The sequence below is a fragment of the Crotalus tigris genome, unplaced genomic scaffold (genome assembly GCF_016545835.1).
Source record: "Crotalus tigris isolate CLP2741 ecotype Arizona unplaced genomic scaffold, ASM1654583v1 scf7180000018160.1183395, whole genome shotgun sequence".
In the NCBI taxonomy this organism is placed as follows: Eukaryota; Metazoa; Chordata; class Lepidosauria; order Squamata; family Viperidae; genus Crotalus; species Crotalus tigris.
Genome location: NW_024096855.1, coordinates 166,591 through 187,993, shown reverse-complemented (window position 1 = coordinate 187,993; position 21,403 = coordinate 166,591). Strand labels below are relative to the sequence as shown.

Sequence of the window (21,403 nt, the reverse complement as noted above, 5' to 3'; positions counted from 1 at the left end):
ATATATTTTGAAAATCTCTGCTTCATGGGCAATGAACAATGATCCAGTGCTGGAGAAGCAGGCAGACTTGACTGGACAATCAGCCTAGCAAGGATCTGGGTAGTACATCAGTCTCAATTCTAGGACAGAGGAAGAGATGGGTGTAAGTATTCTGTGAAAATCCTATTATGACCCCGTGTATTGCTGTACAAACATCCTGATGTGAAATCTTAGACACTTGTCCCACTTACTGCTCAGCTAGCAGACAACACCTGCTAGGGGGGAAGCAAGAGAAAAATACACATGCTGTGTATCCCCATCAGGGATAATTTTGGACATTGTCATAAGTGAAAAGGTCATCCCCATGTTTCCTCTGCTTGCAAGAACAGCAGATTTTAATCGTGGATACAAACTCAAATCATTTCTTGGGTATGGTCTTCTAGAGCTTTTAGAAAGACTGCCACCAAATTGGAATTTCTAATGGGGAAGATATTAAATATTATTAAATACATAAAAATGATTTGCATTTAATTAAATGTTAATTACATGTATGATTATGTGAAATTAAGCTTGCTTCTTGTCCTGGTTGTCTTGTCATTGCCCACTTTGAATCCCCTTATCTCTTAAACAAAGCTTACAACTTGAAAAAAAAGAAAAGAAAGCCATTCCAAATGGCTGATGAAATTACAGGAAAATATAATTAAGTCTCCTATATTTGACTCTGACATCAGCAAGTATTGTGGGCCCAAATAGCAATAGAAAGCTCAGGACTATATAGGTTGGAAACATGTGGAAGAGGCCTTCATCCTGCAATGGATAGACAATGGCTAAAATGATGATGATATTTGACTCTAAAAACTGTTTTAGGGTTTTGAACATATTGGGAGTTTTCATTTTAGATATAAGTCAACAAATTCAGCACAAATACTTCAAGGAATAGAGGGCTATTTCCCACTAAGGCAAGGACAGGCTGCAAATTTAAAAGCAGCAGCAGTAATAACAACAACTTCTATTGCTTTGGAATTAAAAAAAAATTATTGAGGATCATTTACCAAAATATGTAATCCCATCTATTTTTTCCTCTGAACTTTACCACTTCCGTTTTCCAAACTAATTGTGGTCATATCTCAATGTGCAAAGTATTTTTTTTTTTTTTTAGCATGCTGTACAGCATGAAGAAAGTGGCTTCTGGTCTGCTAACTATTATCACCACCAAGTGGCAGAATTCACCTTTGCTGTACTGGTTAATTATCTCTTATCAAGCACAAGATCAAGCAAAAGGCAATTACTACATTCACATCAATATGTGAAAATAGAACGTTTCAATTTAACATTGTACCCCTTCTGTGCATTTTAAAGAGCACTAATTTTAACAGGATTGTATTTGGTCGTACATAGTCTATTCAAATAACATCATTATTAAATAACTGAGACAAGTGACATTCTAAAGAAAAACACTGATAAACTGCAGTGGATCCAGAAGGCTGATGACTAACTGACAATTCTTAAGTAATCTGTAATTAAAGCAAATATTCCCTTTCAATGAGTAGCAGAAGGATGGGATTTAGAGGGAGAAAAAGACAGACATTTCTTTATCCCCTGGGAATACAATGCACAAAAACACTGTAAAAGTACATTTTCCTTACTGGGCTGGGACTGAACCCAATACTCAAAATGTCCTGAAAGAATTGGAACCAATAAGAGAAAGTGGGGTGCAAAAATGCAGTAGATGCATGAGCTTTTTTTTTTTTAGTGTTTTCCTCTATTTGCACAGTGTTACTTTGCTTCCATTCTCCCATGTCCTGTCTTGTTTAAAAGCTAATGATTTTATGGAGCTCAGCCTCAAGTAACTTGATGTTACACAAATAGATTATTTTCTAAAATCTTACTTTGTTGCCTTTATTTTTTGTTGGTTTTATTGTGAGTTGATAAAAAAAAATCCAGTGTTGTTTCTATACAACCACTAGGCCAATGGTGGCGAACCTATGGCATGGATGCCAGAGGCAGCACTCGGAGCCCTCTCTGTGGGCACACGTGCCGTTGCCCCAGCCTTGCCTCCCCCTATGACCCCCTCATCAGCAGCCCTCCTGAAGAAGAGTCACCCCCAAGTGTAGCCCACGCGGAGCAGTGCAGCCAAGGACATGGCAGCCACGCAGCATAGACAAGACTCTGCTCTCATGCCCCATCGCGCACAGTTGATGCTGCGGGATGCAGGCAGAGGGTGTGGCTGCCATGGCGCTGCTGGGCGATCTGCAGTGGGCCCTGGAGGTGATGAATGGCTCTGCAGGCAGGCGAGGTGGGGGCGGGGCAGGGGGTGGAGTGGGGGCAGGGCCAGTTTTTGGGCACTCGGTCTCTAAAAGGTTCGCCATCACTGCACTAGGCTCTTTAGAACTGCCGGAGTTTGGTAATGTTGATAAAAAGGAAAATCTGGAGCCATTTATTTAAAAGCTTAGTCTTTGGAAACGGGGGGGGGGGGTTTCCAATACGGCCCCATCTAACTTCCGGGTGAGAGAGGGACATCTCCCCTTTCAAGGAGAAGTGAAAGCAGCATAGCTTCCTGCCTTGCTGGACTTCATAGTGGCACAAAGATACCCCAGAATTCTGCAGATGGGGTGGGCATATGCAAATCTTTGGAAGGATCTGGCAAGTTTATGCATGTGTTTGCAATAGACAGCATGCTACTTCTCCATTATAAACTTAGCAAGTTAATATTTGTATGGCTCAAATAATTCAGGATATTTATACATCTTTTTACCTTTGGCCACATCTGAAAAGCAGTAACCTGTTTTGTATCTATCTGCCATTCCTAGCACAAATGAGCCTAAGTAAATGAGATCAGGCATAAATTGAATAGACAGCTGCCAACCAACAACTTCTGTGTGGTTAGAAAAAATGGGCTTTCTCCTACAGTTCAAGCCAAGGTAGAGCCTTGAAGAATTCAGTAACTTCTTTTAGCCACATATTCATTTAAGTGATATGAATAAATATAACTAATTTAATAATAATTTATTAAAATCATTATTAAAATGATAAAAACATATGAAGAATAGTTGCAGGAAAGACTATGGGTGACGTGATAGCAGTGGTCCAATATCTCAGCGGTTGCCACAAGGAAGAGGGAGTCAAGCTATTCTCCAAAGCACCTGAAGGCAGGGCAAGAAGCAGTGGATGGAAACTAATCAAGGAGAGAAGTAACCCAGAACTAAAGAGCAATTTCCTTATCAGTTAGCAGTTGATCAGTGGGATGATTTGCCTCCAGAAGTTGTGGGTGCTCCAACACTGGAGCCTTTTAAAAGAAGCCATTTGTCTGAAATAGTATAGAGTCTCCTGCTTGAGCAGAGGGTTGGACTAAAAAACCTCCAAGGTCCTTTCCAATGTATTATTCTGTTAAATGTGGGATAAATTATAAACATGGCAGCAATAATTATTAGTGAAATTCAAGATGCACATTTTTGGGCTTAAAGATTGGCCTTGAGCAGCAAATTAAAAGTTATCTTTCCAAGTGGACAGAACAGTATCAAAAGTGGGCCTGAGGGATTTGCAGTGGAAACATAGGTTTTTCAGGGGGAAACAGATGGCTGCATCCATTTGGTCCATAAACTCCCCATAATATTTAAAAATGCCAAATTAAAAAGGCTGAATTTTTGGCCCAACCTCTTCTAGAGAAGTTTTGGGCAGTTCATGTCCATAGGCATGTGGCCTATGTAATACTCACGAATGAAGAGAACACTCTGTATGTAACACTCCTGATCTAAATAATGTCTGAAGAATAAATGGAGTAGAAAATACTTTAAATATTGAAATATGATGGAATTCTCTCCCTTGAGGCAGAAGTCTCCACTCCAGTAGTTTCCTGCTGACTGCTCATGATTTTTTCCAGTGTGTAAATTTTATTTGCAGGTGTCATAGATAGTCCTTGACCTGAGGCCACATTTTTCACTGCTAAGCAAGTGGTTATTAAATGAGTTGTGTCTAATTTTATAACTTTTTTTAGCCATGTTTGTTGAATGAATCACTGCAGTTGTTAAATGAATCACACAGTCATTAAGTGAATCTGTTTCCCCCACTTTGTCAGAAGCCAGCTGGGAAATTCACAAACAGTAATTATGTGAGCCCAGGATGCTGCATCTGTTATAAATACAGGCCAGTTGCCAAGCACCCAAATTTTGATCCCTTGACTATGATGTTGTGGGAATGCTACAAAGGTTGTTAAGAGCGAGGACCAAGTTATATGTCACCTTTTTTCAGGGCCATTGTAACTTCCAACAGTTGCTAACAAAATGCTTGTAAGTTGAGGACTGGTTGAATCTGTTGTCTTTGTTCGCTTTGGTTAAATAAAGGTATTAGTTATATATTTATTTATTTTTAAATGATTTAAATGCAAGAGGAATGAGTATGCCTTAGAAGAGTGAAATGCGTATCTTTATCAAAATAATAAAAAAAAATCAGGTTTCCCTTATAGAGGGTTGTAGTAAAACCACTGTAATCCAAGGGGGTAGGTAATATTTCTGATTGGCCCTCTGGTGCTGGTATTATCTATATTTGTTATTGCTCAGCTGGGGAGGGGAAGCTATCCTCTTAAGCATCCTTCTCTTTCTGAGGAAGGGTTGCCAGAGAATTGTGGATGAAGCAGTCCCAGAAACTATACAAGCAGTGCTTGTACACCACAAAGGCCAAAAATATTATTCTAAGTTGAACTATCTGCACCCCAGGCAGCCCAACATCTTCAGCCAGCCCTGATTGTAGGATGGACATTCTTCTATCTCCAGGAAACGCCTCTTTTCTTTTCTAGTGGCACCTGCTAGAACATTCAAGTGCAAATTACAAAGAGAAGGGTGCATTTTCCTCTCTAGTAGCACTGTCTATTTATATGTAAATTTACACAGACTTAATAAGCCGATCAGTTACTAGGCGGAAACACAACTGATTAACTAGCAACAATTTCTATTATCACATGGCAACCCTAATTATAAGGAAGTCTGCTACAGCTGAATTAGGCAGAGCAGTTTAGCCTAGAGTTAAATGGGGATTTTCATATGAAAAATACAGTCTGGAATCTGAGCAACTGACAATTCAAAGCAGTCTGTGAGGCCTCTTTCATATAGTATATATATTACTATGGTTTATAGTATTTGCTTGAATGTGCAGCAAGCTGCATTTAAAGAAAGTACACAAAATTAGGGCTTATAGGTTTCATAAATCAGATATATGTTAACGCTTTGTATTAGAAAAGATAAAGCATAATCTTTATTCATGGTAAAAATGCTTTTGTAAGAAAAATGGAAGGGGGAAATATGACTTATCTAAACCAGTTTCTGTTTCCTCCACATGCACAAACACACACACGTGCACACACACAGAGAGCTCCATTAAACAAAGCATTCTGACATCTGCTTTAATGAGGCATCGGTTTCACAACTGCTTACCCCTGTAGATGCGCTGCTGCTGCTGTCTGTTCCTGGCATGGATTCCATGGAACTGGTGCTCACTATCTGATAAGAGAAAGCCAAAAACAAACCAAAACAAATCAGTCCTGATATTAGATTTAAAGGCTTTAAGAAATTCTAAATAAAATATTCAAAGTGTTATATATTTTATAATATTTATAATAATGCAAACTTTTTAATGTTATATATTTTAAATGTCTACTTTGAATAAGTAAAATATCCTAAATATTTTATTTATTTGAAATAAACATTTAAAGTATATAACATTTTTTGAATAAAAATGTTTGGTCTAATGCAGGGGTCCTCAACCTTGGCAACTTTAAGACTTGTGGACTTCAACTCCCAGAATTCCTCAGCCAGCAAAGCTGGGAGTTGAACTCCACAAGTCTTAAAGTAGCCAAGGTTGGAAACCCCTGGTCTAGTGGTTAAGGCACCAGGCTAGAAAGCAGGAGACTGCGAGTTCTAGTCCCACCTTAGCCATGAAAGCCAGCTGGGTGATTCTGGGCCAGTCACTCTCTCTCAGCCCAACCCACCTCACAGGGTTGTATGGTAGGGAAAATGGGAGGTGGACAGCGTGTTGGATATGTTCACTGCCTTCAGTTATTTGTACAAATAATAAAGGCAGAATACAAATAAAACAAACAAATAAAAGAACCCTTCACGAGTCAGCCCAATAACCCCTTGTGTTGGCTCAAGTACATTGATAAAGATAAGAACTACTGTGTCAGCACATCATCGTACTTTCTAGTATTATCCTGACATTTGCAATTGACATAGAGTGAACATCTGGCACTATCAGGACCAAACAGTATGCTAGAAAGATATTCGAGGATACCTAAAATTTGTATGAATGATTGATATAAAAATACGTGAAAGGCATTTTAGCTACTATAGAATTTTATTCTTTTCACATTTATTTATTGAGAAAAATGATTCAAAGCTACATAGGTGGGTGTGACCAAAGCATGTCAACCCTTGCTTTCAGTAACTACTGGGCAACTAAGTGCAACTAAATAAATGAACAATGTTTTTTGACTCCTTTGCTTAACTGGGTGCTCTTTATTTAGTTTTAGAATTTGTATGGAGAACAGATTACATTTTAGGTCATACTTATGCAGAAATATTGAAAATTCAAAAGAGTTCAAAAATGTCTAAGCACCACTGTATGCATAAATGAACAATAACCTAGAATAAGTTTGGATCATTATCTCACCAGAGATCTATATGGGTCTCCCCTGATATTTCAAAAGTCTTTGAAAACTTAGTTGTTTGTCCAGGGTTGTATTCCTCAAAACCCCAAATATTTCCAAGTACTTTGGTTAAAGTATTTGTTAAACTCCTAGCAGGTTTTCCTTGGTATGTAATAGATGCGTACTTTTCTTCTGTTTTACTGTGATTAACTGCTTTACACTTTTTAAAGTGTAGTTTGTCTAAAATCATTTGGAATCAGGCAACTGCTAAATCAAAGCAATTAATTAATTAAACAAAATTTAATTTAAAATTCCCATTTCTTACATCTTAGCCTTTTATTTCTGCCCTGCAGGTGAAATCCAGACCTGTCAAAAGATCCCACTGAATATATCTGAACAGATATCATACAATATATCTTAAATGCTTAGATTACTTACTGATGAATCTGGGAAATGTTCATCTTCTTGAGAAAAAGAGTTATTAAAAGCCCTAAATGTTTCACTATTCTGTTTATGTTTTTCAATTGTTGCTTGGATGACCTGTGATAGTTTCAAAGAAAATAAGTAAAAACATTTTTCAGCAAAGTCTTAAGACCAAATAAAGCACACAATATTTTTCTTAAATTATCATTAATAGATGTCAATTGTTTAACAATTTTACCTTTTCAAGTCTAAAAATTGCAGATTAAAATTATTCAGAAAACAGAGTGTCTTGCAGATAATGGCTAAGAATTTTTGCTAATTGAATACAAGGTTTATTTGAATTGTTTAGTGGAAAGAATGAGACAGATAATGGATCTTGAAGAAAGCAGCAGATGAGATTATAACTCAGAAACTCTTTCCATTTTAAAAACTTAAGTTGCATTACTGAAATAAAGTATATACCAGGCTGCCAATGAAAATATATTGCAAAATATGATTTCATTAATTTTAACTCAAACCAAGTATTGTGAATGCATCTTGCCTGCTCTGAAAAAAAAACCCCAATGGTTTTTGACCTATTCTAAATTTCCAGACTGTGGACTTCAGTTGAGATGGAATGTCTAACAGATTCCGGCAAGGTGAAGGAACACAAAGTACTGTTATGAAAGAGATACAGCTCAGAATAGGGGGGAGCATGAAAAAGGGAAAAATACTGCCTTAAATCTAATCTAATCTAATCTAATCTAATTTTAGGTGAGTGTATAAATGGGATAAATAATATAATGAAATATATATTTTAATATGAAGTGTTTTAGGTTTATTTATTTTATTTATTTTTCATATTTTTGAATCACCCATCTCCATCACAGGTCTCTCTTATATTATTATAATGTCATGTCATGTCACATCATGTCCTGGCAGGTCGTGTCATATCATATCATTCCACCAGTTGTTAGCTGGGGATCCATGCCATTGCAGGCCTGTTCCTTCCCATCCCTTAGACTCAGTTAGGCAAGGGACAGCCTCCAGCTCCTCCCACCCACCTATTCCATACCCCCCCAATCTTTGCCCTTTTGGCCACCCTGTACCTATCCTTGCAGTGTGGCAAGTAGCCCCAGAACTGCCCAGCTCTGAGGCTACTTTCCACGCTGTGGTTTAGGGACTTCTTGGCATGCCACGGCTCTAGGACTGCAAGAATCCCCTAAGACATAGTGCAGTGTGAACCCACAGCCATCCTTGGAAGCCATAACTGCCTGAGTTGCTCTCTGCAAAAGCACAGTGCCCTGGGAAGACCCAGCTGCTCCAGAAGCATGGAGCAAAGTAAGAGAAAACCTTGATAAAATAGATATTACCTGAATCCAATCTTTCTTTTCATCTTCTGTCCTATAAAATTAGAACAAAGGGTTTGCCTTTCTTTTTATAATATCAATTCTTTGATAACCAGAGATAAATAATTTAATATATGGAATTGTTTTAATGTCTGAAAGGGATAAACTAGTGAACACAACTTCACATCTTGTTAGACAGCCAGCTAAACTAAAGTCTCAGTTTGTTTCTCCTCCTGTACCTCTGTTCCCAGGCTCTGAAGAACCATGAAACAAAGAATTCCAGAGGCTTTCTGTCCCACTGTGCTTTTTCACTCAGAAATAATGCTGCCCTCCAGGTAGCCTCCACCTTAGAGTGCTCTGTGCACACCATACTGTCACCTCTTTAGGTTTCTTCTACTCATCATCTTTATCAATGAGCCGAACAAACCTGGCTCCATGGGAGGCCAGCCTTCAAGGCAGAAGCATTTAGAAGCAGCTACTTGCTTCATTGGATCTTTGTCTTGTTGAAATTGCAAAAGAGGAACAAAAAAGGCTCAAGACAGACCCATTATTTCAGAGGGCTCCCCTGAAGCATCTTCTTGGCACTTTCCAATAGGAAAAGTAAGGGGTGTGTAAGGCAAGCTCTCCAGTGCTTTTTTCTTCTTCCTCTCTCATGAATGTATATGAAAGATGGAAGACAAAGCCATGCCCCTGAGAGTTGAAGCCTCAACTATTTCTTATTCCTTGTAGTGGGATCTCTTCAGGAGCTGCACATTTTTATTGAGAAGGATTTAATCTTGACTCAATACTATTCTCCACTTGAACAGCACTCATTCTTTGCTGGGATTGAACACAAGATTATGACAGTTAATTGTCTAAGCAAATATAATATAAACAAGTTGCATCAACTTTTTTCCTTGTAATATTTGCTAAACATTACATTAGAGGTTTAGGATGGAAAAGGTCCAATTCAAAATAAATAAATATATTTAGGGGGAAAAAATAATCTGTACCTGGCTTGTAGCTCCAAGGATCTTTTCTTTCCTGTTATTGAAAAAGTATGGGTCACATTTTGCTTGACAATTTCCTGGACCTAGAAAACCAAAGCAACATTTTGGCATTTTTTAGTATTTAATTCTAATAATGATCAGACAAACCAATGTATTTCTCTCAATAGGAGAAGTTCATTCAGAAATGAATTCCTTATTAAAAATAAAACAGTAACTATCTTAAACAAGACTAGAAATGCATGCATACACCAGAAACTAAAATCAAAAGAATCAAATACAAACCTGCAATCCTGCAATATCAATTTTTTCACGAACACTGAATTTCTGACCTATCAATCTCAGTTTTGGAACACAGTATAACACCATGCTGTTAAACTGCAAATAACAAAAAAGGTATTTGTTATGAAGTTATTCTTTACATAATTCTTCCATGAGAATACATATATGTATGCAATAGTGGCGAATATCTGTAGCTTGGGTGTATTTGTATGTATATATATATTTATAACCAAATTCTTTCTTATATAACTTTTCATGAATCATAAAATACAGCTTCAGTAAACAGATATTGTATACGTTTGATACATATTAGAAGATTCTAGATTCTAGAATTGGGAGATTTAGATGTACTTTTAGGGAACTTTTATCTTCATTGAAATCGTGCCCTTCCTTACTACCACCAAAAACAATCTGTGCACATTCCCTTTAGGGCATGTTCTGCACATGTACTGAGTTATTGTTTTATCTTTTATTTATTGTATTTCTATTTCACTATTCTCTAGGACAGGAGTGTCAAACTGCCGGCCCACAGGCCGGATGTATCACATGTAAGCTGTGCCCACCCCTGCTCCTGCAAGGAGAAAAAAGTCACAATATGTTATCACACGTCATGTGATGCAGCAGGTTTGACCCCCCTGCTCTAGGACTTCAAGGCCCCTATACATGGGTCTCCCTAATTTGTTTTGGTAATTACAGCAGTCCTACTAGATACAATGATCAGCACAGAGTCATTCAGTGCACACCATGTTTGAATGGAGACATGAATGTGATCTAAATTGCAACCCTACACTAAACTGCTTAAAAGTATCTCCAGGTAGCTTCTTAGAACAGTGTTGGCGAACCTTTTAGAGAGTGAGTGCCCAAACTGCAACCCAAAACCCACTTATGCATTGTCGGGTGCCGGGTGGCTGTGGCCAATTGGGTGGGTGTGGCTGCGGTGGTAACAGCAGACTGGGTGGGACTAAAAAGTTCAATCAATCAATTCCAACTTTGCAAGATCTTTTTTTTCCTGCGAGAAGTTGAAACTGACTGATTGATTGAACCTTTTTTTTTTTGTACACGGCGGCGGAGGCCTAAAGCGAAAAGGTTTTATAAAACCCAGCTGAAGGCCTAGGACTGGGGCGATGGTGCGCATGCCCACAGAGAGGGCTCTGAGTGCCGCCTCTGACACCCATGCCATAGATTTGCCACCACTGTCTTAGAAGAATTCATTTGATGTAACAGCAGATAACTGTGCCAACATTCTTCTGTTCTATCTTTATCCATATGGGAAATTTGATATATTTAGATAGTGCAGGATAACAAACTTCAGAATTACTCATTATGCTTCCTTATCTCTCCCTGACATCTGTTATTTAAATGTTCTCTTGATTGTATTTAATAATCTAAATTTAAATTTTATATTATTCTGAACACAAGTATGACCTCACAATAGAGGATTCAGGGACAATAAAGTCTATTGCTGAAACATATATAACACTACAAAATTTGCACATGAAAAGAGTTTTTAGATATAAAAATAAGTAAAGCCTTGCAGATTATTTGCAAGTTTCTAATTTCTAGTCTGTTTTGTGCTAAAGTTGCAGAAGGGTTTATTTTGCCTATAAACGCACACCAAAATGCACAGTTTATATTATGGCAATAAATTAGAAATGTAATAATGTGGACTGAAATTGTTTTACAAATAGCACCCTGTTTTATCCAACACAGAATTCTGGATGATTCCTGATTTGTTTTTGTCCCCTTTTCAAGATTCTTAACAATTGATCAAAGGTAAGGTAAACACAACTAAGAAGACACAAATTTTCAGGCCAAATTTTTTCCTAAATAACATTGTTCTCTCTAGATTGTCCCTAGTAGCAGTATTCACATTCAAACACGTTAAAAAAAAAAATACTCCAATACACTAGCAAAAGCCCCAACAATTTACTTACACACACAGACACACAAAATCCCTCACTAAGACTAAAGGGAAAAAAGCCCAACATCAACTATTTCTAAAATGTTTGGAATACTCTTTGAATGTAGTAACACCAAATGGACTGGTCATAAAAGAATGAGAGCCATCTAAGAAGGGTAGGAATACTGTTTAAAAGCTACTGATAGTTTGCCGAATATGGGTGTGTGTGCCAAGGATTGATTAACCTAGTCAAAGGATCTTATGTGGGCAGAGTGTAAGGATTTTATATCAAAGAAACCAAGTAACGTACCAGAAATAAATACCTATCCTGTGCTGTGCCATTCTTGGCTGACAGTTTTTGAATATGACCCTCTTTAATCAATTCATTGGCAGGATTAACAATATCTTCTTCTCCACCAAGGCGTTCATATACTTCTAACAACTTGTGCATCTTTTCCTACAAGAATAAAAAAAACCCTCAGTATTTCTAGTATTTGCTAATTTATTATAAACGCTACAAGAGAAGGTAATTCCACCATTTAATAAAGCAATATGTTAGGCATTAAATAATTATTGTCAACCTTAATTTTACACTCTTGTACAAAATAAGTAATCAGAACAGTTTTTCTAATAACAGAAAAACTTCACACACAATCATAGCAGTGGAGACTTGTTTACACACACATATTTTTTTTGATGTCACTAAAAATTCCACAATTAAACCTGCATGCCTTGCAAAGAATTAAAACGTGTATGTCTATCTGCAGTAGTGAAATGCCTACAGTAATATAGGCACATAGGACATTTTCTATATTCAGTAAGGAGAGATAAAAGCTGTCTCAGCCATTTTATATTGTGAATAAGAATAATTTCTACTATTTGTCTTTGTAAGGTTTTTATGGAATCCTTGGTTCTCAATATTATTTCACTTTATCTCTTTTTTATTTTATTTTCATTTTGCAGCTGCAGGTGCCAATTTTCACACATTAATAATTATCAGATAAAGTCAGAATAATCTGATTTTTAATCAGTTCCTATTTACCTTGTAGCAACATAAAAGAAACCTATGAATATCAACTTAAACACAATTCTGCTATAGTTGCTTACTGCATAACTAATATTTAGAATTATTCCAAAATCTACCTGTGTATCAAGCAATTGGAATAAGCCTTTAATAAAATAAATAAATAAATAAAATAATATATAGCACTAAAATGATAATCTGAGAATCCTTCAACTGAAAAAATAGTTTTAATATGCTATTTTTATTTCTTAGAAAAGCAGAATGGTTTGCATGATGCATAGATGGAATCCCTGTCTAATAATTACAAACATAAAGGTGTAATTGTCTTAAGATCTTCTAGTATTAATATTTCAGCCTTATACTTAAGATTTGATTTTAAGGTTTTTTTAATATAAATTTAACTCTGCAGGAATACTTTAAAAGTGTTGTTCTATAAAACCTAAACCTGCAATTCAACTTCTGTGATAACCTTATGAACATTAGCACCTGAGAAAACTATTTTCTTAAATAAAACCAATGCACAACATTTTGTATATTTTCCTGTTGTCAATAATGATTTCTACACAGTACAGTTAGATATCTGAGCTGGTTAAAAAAAGTTACTCTGTATTTCATACAGGATGCATGCTACCTTCTGAATCTGACCACAAGGTCAGTGTAGTGGTAGTAGTAATAGTCATTTGCTTTTCAGTACAATTTGAATTCACTACTGCCCAGAGCTTCTTCCTTGGCAGCCTCTTCCAATTTCACAAAGCCCCTTGCAATGGCTTTGGACCATGTGTTAGAGTATTTTCAACAAACGTGCATATGACTGGACAAGAGAACTTATTTGTGATATATTGAAAAACTGTCTACTCATGCATGTACCATTTAGAATCTCTCCATCTATGTATTAATAGTAGGTTCCAATGGATTGGTGTTATATGTTCCATAACTTGTAAGATCTTCAACCATGCATCTATATTCGAAGAAGCGTCACTATAGTTAAAGGGTGTAAGTCACACAGATATCTTCAATTGTCACTATGAAAATGAACTCCCAGATAAATGAATCATGCATCCAAACATTTAATATTCAGTGTAACTTTTGTTCCTCAAATGGGGTATACGTCATATCGTGGGGGCTTAGCACATCATACAAATGCTCATGACTATCTTTTGATTTGGCAAGAGTAGATGCAAAATAGAATTGCCATTAATATTCCTCCTCCTACTGCCTTTCTCCTATAGTCCTTCAAATGTCAGCACCCCAGCTCTTACACTGCATACCTTTATTCTCCTCTTTCGCCTTCCTTTTCCCCTTCAGAATGTTGCCCCGCCTGTCAAGGGCACTCTTGCATAGCAGAGCAAAACCCAACAGCTGCCCAGTGTTTTGGTGGTGGCAGGGAGGACAAAGAAGAGCAAGAGAGGCCATGGGGAAGAGGAAGAAAGAAAAGACAGGGATTTGCAGAGAGGAAGTAGAAAAGCTGGCTGGACAGCCATTTGCAGAGATGGTTGGGTTTATGTGCCAGGTGAAGCTGAGCCTAGAAACTCATTGCTTGCTTATTAGTATATATAGGGGAAAGACCCGATAACAGATTTCTGAGATTAACCATATACAGGTAGTATTCAACTTACAACAGTTCATTTAATGATCGCTTGAAGTTATAACGGCACTGAAAAAAATGACTGGGTCTGTTTTTCACACTTACGACCATTTCAGCATTCCCTTGGTCATGTGATCAAAAATCAGGCACTTAGCAACTGACTCATATTTATTATGGTTACAGCATCCCGGTGTCATACGATCACCTTTTGCAACCTTCTGACAATCAAAATCACTTAACAACCATGTTACTAACTTAACATCTGCAGTAATTCACTTAACAACTCTGGCAAGAAAGGTCGAAAAATGGAGTAAAACTCATTTAACAAATATCTCACTTAGCAACAGAAATTTTGGGCTCATAAGTCGAGGACTACCTATACTGTAAATAATTTATAACAAGTAGTGAGAAAAAAGTCCCCACAAAGCGTGCACGTAAATATTCCATATAAAAACACAATAGTTATATTTTAGTCTGATAAATATTAGAGAGTATGAGCATCATTACGCAGCATTGATTTAAAAAAGACCAGTGTTTCAGGCAAGTATCTCAGCTGATGGCTCAGATGACATTTGTTTTATATCCTTTCTACTCACCATCTTTCGGATGGCTGCATTTGAATGGTTTGCTGCAGTAGAAATGAGCTCCAGAGATTCTGCAATGTAGACAGTAGCAATTATACATTCTGAAGATTGCTATTGGTTAATAGTACAGTTTTCATTTTCCTTGTACGTACAAACTGGTTCCAAAATTGCAAGCTAGCGAACTCATTTCTCCCTGCACTATGTCCATGCCTTTTAGGATCAATATGAATCTAAGTCTTCCAGTGCTAGCATCACTGATATAAAAAAAGTAGCACAATATGCAGTAATTACTAAGCAAAAGAAAACTGTATTTACCAAAATGTCAAAACACAGTAAATTGTGTTGAATGGACAGCATGGTATACATTTGTCTCTTAACTGGTAATTTAGATTAAAATGGGCTGTTCAAGATGAAAACCTAACGTTCTCTTCTACGTCACTAAAAAAAGCATACTATATTGATACATACTTACTGAATTCTATTGCATATAATCCTATATATCAAAACAGAAAATGTGACTTGAAAGAAATTGATCTGTTCCTTGAAAAGTAAATTTTAACTGAGTTTATTTTTATTTAATAACAGTTAACCTTTATGTTTGAGTGCACAACCTGACACTTTAGTTGAGCTTATTGAAGTGATCCTGCATTGTGATTTAGCATTTTTGTGTAAATATATGAATCTTTTCTTCGACAAGCAGAAGGCACTGCAGGCTTCCCTTTTTGGGTGAGAAAAAACTGTAAGAAAGCATTTCAGTTATGGTTGGTACCTTTTTACTCTCCTACCATCGGGAAGGAGAAACACAAACATAGCCAGCCGTACCAACAGGCTGAAGAACAGCTTTTATCCATGGGCTGTCAGGCTTCTGAATGGGACATAACTTTATAACTTTATGCATGACAGACTCGTGAGATCGGCGTGATGTGCAATTAGTTCACAAGGTGAAATAAGTTGGGGGGTTGTGGTCACCGTGAGTTTGTGGTGAGGGGGTGCACAGAGGGAGGCTCGGCCAATTTCACTGTATACATGTTATACTTTGATAATAAAGGGTTTTTTTATTAGTAGTAGTAACCTAAATGAAATTGCCCAGATTTAATAGGTGGTATTGTATCATGGAAACCTAGGTTCATTTATAGGGTCCGTGTGGTGTAGCAGATAGGGTGTTGGGTGTAAGATCCCAGGACCCCGGCTTCAGTTCCCTCCTTAGCTATAATTTTTCACTAGGTGTCTTTGAACTTTCAATCATACCACACAGGTATAATTCCACCCCAGCAGGGTTTTTTTCTTCTTTCACCTTTTAACTTTTTTCAAGTTGGATACTAGGCCATTTTGCTTCTTCAGCTGTTAAAGTATCAGGAAATATTATTTGCCAATAACCCAACTCAACTAATAGGTACCAGAGGCTTTACTCCTACAGACATAATGGAAAACAGTGACAGAAACAGACTTCTGTACTTACTAGATGCATGTTATATGCTGTGTATAACAAATTAAAGGTTTGAATTCTTGATTTTATGGGTTTACTAGACTAGATGCCCTGTTGGTTCATCATTTCAGAGATATTTCTTTACCTAATCAGAGAAACATAATGACGAAGGGCATGCAAAAAAGAAGAGGGAGCAAGAGTCCGATCTCCTGCTGGCTTCCCCATTGAGTATCTTTGTGGGAAGCTGGCAAGAAGCATCATAATTTCCTTCCTTCCTCTCTCTTTCCCTCTCCCTTCCATCAGTCCTAGCCCCAGAGTGGTGTAGAAAAATCTGGCCAAAGTTCAGCTCTTTATTTGCTTACACCATATAAACAAAATCTTTGGCCAGACTAAATTTATACCACTCTTAACTCTGATATACCCTGAGAAATTTTAGGAGGTAGCTATCCCAATGTTCCTTCTCTGATCCATCCTTCTCTGAAGTTGTCTCTTGTTTCACACCCCTCCTTGGATGGTTTCCTCTTTCTTGGTAAAGTGCTGCTTCACTGTAGTCCATTACACCACTTCCCCCTTCATAGACACAATGCATCACAACTTCCTTTCCCTTCTCAGTAGACAGGTAGGTGGATGCTGCTGGGTGGAGAGGGGGGAAAAGGGATTGTGAGACTGGCTGGGAAACTGGCACAGAACATTGAAAATGAATATCATGTGATTGTAATAGCAGCCCAGCAGTGCAGCAGCAGCCAGTAGCACTGAAGCAGCCACAACGTCCCCAAATTTCATTCTCTTGGGAGTCATGGGTCTAGGATTTTGGATACATTCTGTAAGTTAGGTATCTTGATTCAAAACCTGTTGCCCTATGATGCACCACTTTACCCAGGTAATGGTCATGACAAGAGTGTTAGTAGCATATAGATAGTCCAAAGTGACCAGAACTGTGTGTTTGTGTGTACATGATTAAACTGAAACAACAATGAGAACAAGTTTTAATTGTTACAACATATAGAAAGTATTTTATGGATAATCAATATTTATTCTTAAAATGTATCTTTACTAAGCAGCAACTTGTTTCAAATGGCACCTATGGAAACTATACTTACTTTCAGCATCTTTCCTATCTGGTGATTCCTCGGGAAGTTTTTTAAGATAATCCTTCAGGAGAAGTTCATAGCGTGGAATTCTCTGAACAGGTTCTAGCATGTGGTGTTGCAATGTCAGGTTTCCACATATTTCTTGTTTCTGAAATTCAAAAAAAGATATATTGCACTGGCTCACTAAAACAAACAAGAAAAAAAAACCCATGGTTATGTATTTAAACTATTGAATGATCTGGTTATTTTTTTGTATTTTATTTTTGTTATTCTTTATGACTTGCCCAGAGTGAGGCCAGTTCCAAATTGAATAAATATGACACAGATGCTACTTTGAATAAGCAGAATGCATTGTGATGACTTATTTATTAAACCAATAGGCTATTCAGTTCCACCTCACTTTGGGTAGAGTAAAATTTAAGCAATATAAAATAATAAAGTGCAAATAATTCAAAAAGGAACATCCAGAAATACACAGACACACACCAGTAATCAACAAACCAATTATCCCTGAAGGGATCCTTTGCTCACTATAGCACAAGGCTTGGTAAAAAGGGCTTGTTTAAATAAGAGCAGGATGGAGGCCAAACAGTTCTTTAGGACAAAGTTGTTCCAGAGAATAAGTGCCATAACAGAGAAAGCCTACTTCCTAGGTCCCAGCACTTGATATGATCAAGTGCATGCTGACTCTGCTAGTTCATGCAGAATGGGGAGAAACTAGAGAAAACAGGTAGTTTCTCAAATAACCAAGTCCTTTGCTATAAAGGGCTTTATAGATGATAATCAGAAGTTTCAATTACATCGAGAAATCTATTGGTAACCATGCAGCAGTTCACTAAGTAAAGGTATTTCATGTCCATACTGTACCCTACCCATAATTGTCTGTCTTGCATTCTTGATCAACTACAGCTCCTGTGTGGTGTTGAATCAATTTAGATCACACTGCAATAGTCCAAATATGAGGTGGCCAAAGCACAGAAGGAGTCTCTGACTCAATTGATTCCCCCAGCCCCAGCCAACACCAATTGGATCCAATTGCAGAGATAGGAGGAGAACCACTCAAACACACACTTTCCACTTCAAACCCAATACTTGCTTCAGAAGGATAGCATGATTGACAATATTGAAAAATATATACCAGTCTTTACATATGTATGTATGTATGTATGTATGTATGTACATATGTATGCACAATAAGTCAATCAGTCATATTCCCATGCAACACCAATCATTATCAATTTTAAAAATAGTTTAATAAGACAGCAAATTTAATGAAAATCAAATTCAGAAGATCCATGTGTTTCTGTATCAGCAGCTGTCATGAGATTTTGGAAATTATTTTTCTATTTCATTCCATAAAAATTATACAAAGAGTCACTGATTGCAATATTATTCATATGAAGATGGTGGCAAATATTATACAAAACTATTGTCATATGGCAAATGACCAGAAATAAAGGGGAAAAGTAGAATGTATGTCAGGTAGAGAGAAGACCCCGATTAATAGTCTAATTTCAGTCTAAACATCATAAATTACAGAAGCTTTTTCTCCCTTTTCTACCTGTTCACATTTCTTTATTCAAATAATGTTTAGTATTATATTTACCTCTCTCTTTCACATGCAACCTTTACAAATTTATAAAACAAATTAAAATGAAAGTCATTAATTAAGGTAATTGGTATGCTTATCCAGAAATATACAATAAGTTTATCTTGATAAATTTGTGGTATATGAGATGACAGCACACACTGGAAAATGTTATAAGCATAGTAAGAAAAAAAGCAATAATAAACATATCACCTCTTTGTTTTAATTGAAAGTAATATTTGCATAGTACACAGGTCGGCAACCTGCGGCTCTGGAGCCGCATGCGGCTCTTTGAGCCTTCCCCTGTGGCTCCCAGCCTCCTCTGCCTTTGCAGAGAGAGACAGAGACAGAGAGAGGCAATTGCGCTTCCCTGCTTCTCCCTCTCTCTCTCTCTCTCTCTCTCTCTGTGTATTTGTGTTTTTGTGTGTGTGTGTCTGTGTGTATGTGTAAAGGAGAATGCACTCACAGTGTTCTCCGAGGAGCTGAAAAGCTTACTGGGCGGAGCTCCTCCCTTTGCTGCGTCTCTGCAGGAAGCAGGAAGCAGGAAGGGCAGGAGAGAGCTAGCTAGCCCAGCTAGGCTGACTCAGGAATTCTGGGAATTAAAGTCCATGAGTCATAAAAGAGCCGAGGTTGCCTACCCCTGAGCTTGTTGGACAACAGCTTGAAGTTTGCCAGGTGAGCAGCAGATAGGGGGGGGGGGAGAAAGAGAGAGGGAGAGAGAGAGAGAGAGAGAGAGAGAGAGGAGAGAGAGAGAGAGAGAGAGAGAGAGAGAAAGAGAACGGGGGAAGAGGAGTGGCAGACCAAGGCAGATAGAGAGGGAGAGAGAGAGACAGAGAGAGAGAGAGAGAGACCCTTTTGACATCTAAAATGAAGATAACACTGCATATATCCTTTTTTTACCTGTGTGTGTATGTGTATGTGTATGTATGTGTGTGTATATATATATATATATACACACACACACACACACACACACATACATACACACACACATACATACACACAAACATACACATACTTATAATAAAGATAAAAAAGGATATATGCAGTGTTATCTTCATTTTAGATATCAAAAGGGTTTTGCGGCTCCCAGTGTTTTGTTTTTGGTGGGAAACGGGTCCAAGTGGCTCTTTAAGTGTTTTGGGTTGCCTACCCCTGGCATAGTAAGTCTAAGATGCTTTTTTTAAATTATGAAAAAATAGGGCCATCAGTACAAAATGTCTTCAGCTATGTATATCAGCTGCAAATATCCAAGATCAAACTTTCTCTAAGTTTTTGCATATGAGGAACTCTTCACAAATATCTAATGCCATGACTTCAATTAGACTAGAAAATATTTTATTCCCTGGTTTAATTCCATCTGTTATAGACTTTCAACACATAAGCAATTGGGCTATATCATCTTCTGTTGTCTGGCTGGTGTAAGGGTAATACAAGGCCAGGTCACTTGAGGCCCCACAGTTGCAGAATTCAGTCCCAGTTTCAGATCAATCTAATGCCCAATTAGTTTTAGACTAAAGAAATCTTTTTGTTCCCATGGGTTTTTAATGTTTCTTTGAGACTGAATATTTTAAATCTGCTCTGTTTACTTTAGATCCGTTTTAATTCTATGGTTTTATGTTATTATTCTGTTTTATATTCTGTAGCTAGGGCTAAAATCAGTATGAAAATATGTTGGCATTTAACAAAGAAAATGAGTGAATACATACACGTTTACATTCCAAATGGCAACTTAGAAAACATACCTGTATGTTTTGAATGACATCCTTAAAAGAAGATGATCTCTGCATCCATGTGTTTACCATATCCATTGCTCTGTCAAAATTCTTTACATATTCTCCATACATCTTCAGAAATGGAGCAAGCTTTTGAAGGATGTCTCCTAATCTTGGGTTTGTATCCCTAGAAACAGATATACACATTTAAAGAGGTGCATATATATAAACTTGGATTAGTCAATAATTATAGGCATATCCTAGATTTGATTCATATTTATTGTCTGCAAATGGTGGGAGCCAGAAATACTCCATTCCCCATCACTATACTCCAAAATCCTGGACAAATTTTGAAGAAAGCAAAAGATTTAAAAAAATCACCAAATGTCTGTATCTATTTATGACAAGGATAGTTTATATCTATTCACCTGTATTTGCATAAAGTTAATTTTACTTGTTTCTGTAATATATGAAGTTAAGTTCAATATTGAAACAATTTGTATTGTGAATATCCATGTTTGGAATATTTGGAGATACTGAAAGTTTGGTAAAAATGTATTTTGAATATCATAACCAAACATTAATTAGAGAGTTCATTATTATTAAATAGTGGTGCAATTACAGATCTCTGTACTTTGGACATTGACCTTTCTGAAAATCACCAGCAAAAATTATTTATTTATGTACCAGCCCAATAAATCAAAATTCTGGGCATTTTACATCATTTTAAGATGATGTTGAAGTTCATTTACAGCCATTAGTTATATCCTTTATTATCTACTTAAATAACACTTCAAAATATTAATGGATATCCACTGTTTCTATTTCTTCATTGTGAAAATAATTTAAATCCAT

General features: G+C 37.0%; 1 protein-coding gene across 2 annotated transcripts in view; it reads right to left on the bottom strand.

Annotated features, from left to right (window-relative positions):
- FGD3 (FYVE, RhoGEF and PH domain containing 3) overlaps nucleotides 1–21,403 on the bottom strand; it is a 102,837-nt gene that overhangs the window by 11,393 nt on the left and 70,041 nt on the right. For both annotated transcript variants that reach the window (XM_039348549.1, XM_039348548.1), the window contains exons 7-15: nucleotides 20,579–20,735; nucleotides 17,255–17,393; nucleotides 14,741–14,799; nucleotides 11,846–11,992; nucleotides 9,639–9,731; nucleotides 9,360–9,439; nucleotides 8,392–8,422; nucleotides 7,055–7,156; nucleotides 5,406–5,471 (exon numbers count right to left, since the gene is read on the bottom strand). In XM_039348549.1, coding sequence (XP_039204483.1) covers nucleotides 5,406–5,471; nucleotides 7,055–7,156; nucleotides 8,392–8,422; nucleotides 9,360–9,439; nucleotides 9,639–9,731; nucleotides 11,846–11,992; nucleotides 14,741–14,799; nucleotides 17,255–17,393; nucleotides 20,579–20,735 — 874 coding nt within the window. The remainder of the gene's footprint in view (nucleotides 1–5,405; nucleotides 5,472–7,054; nucleotides 7,157–8,391; nucleotides 8,423–9,359; nucleotides 9,440–9,638; nucleotides 9,732–11,845; nucleotides 11,993–14,740; nucleotides 14,800–17,254; nucleotides 17,394–20,578; nucleotides 20,736–21,403) is intronic.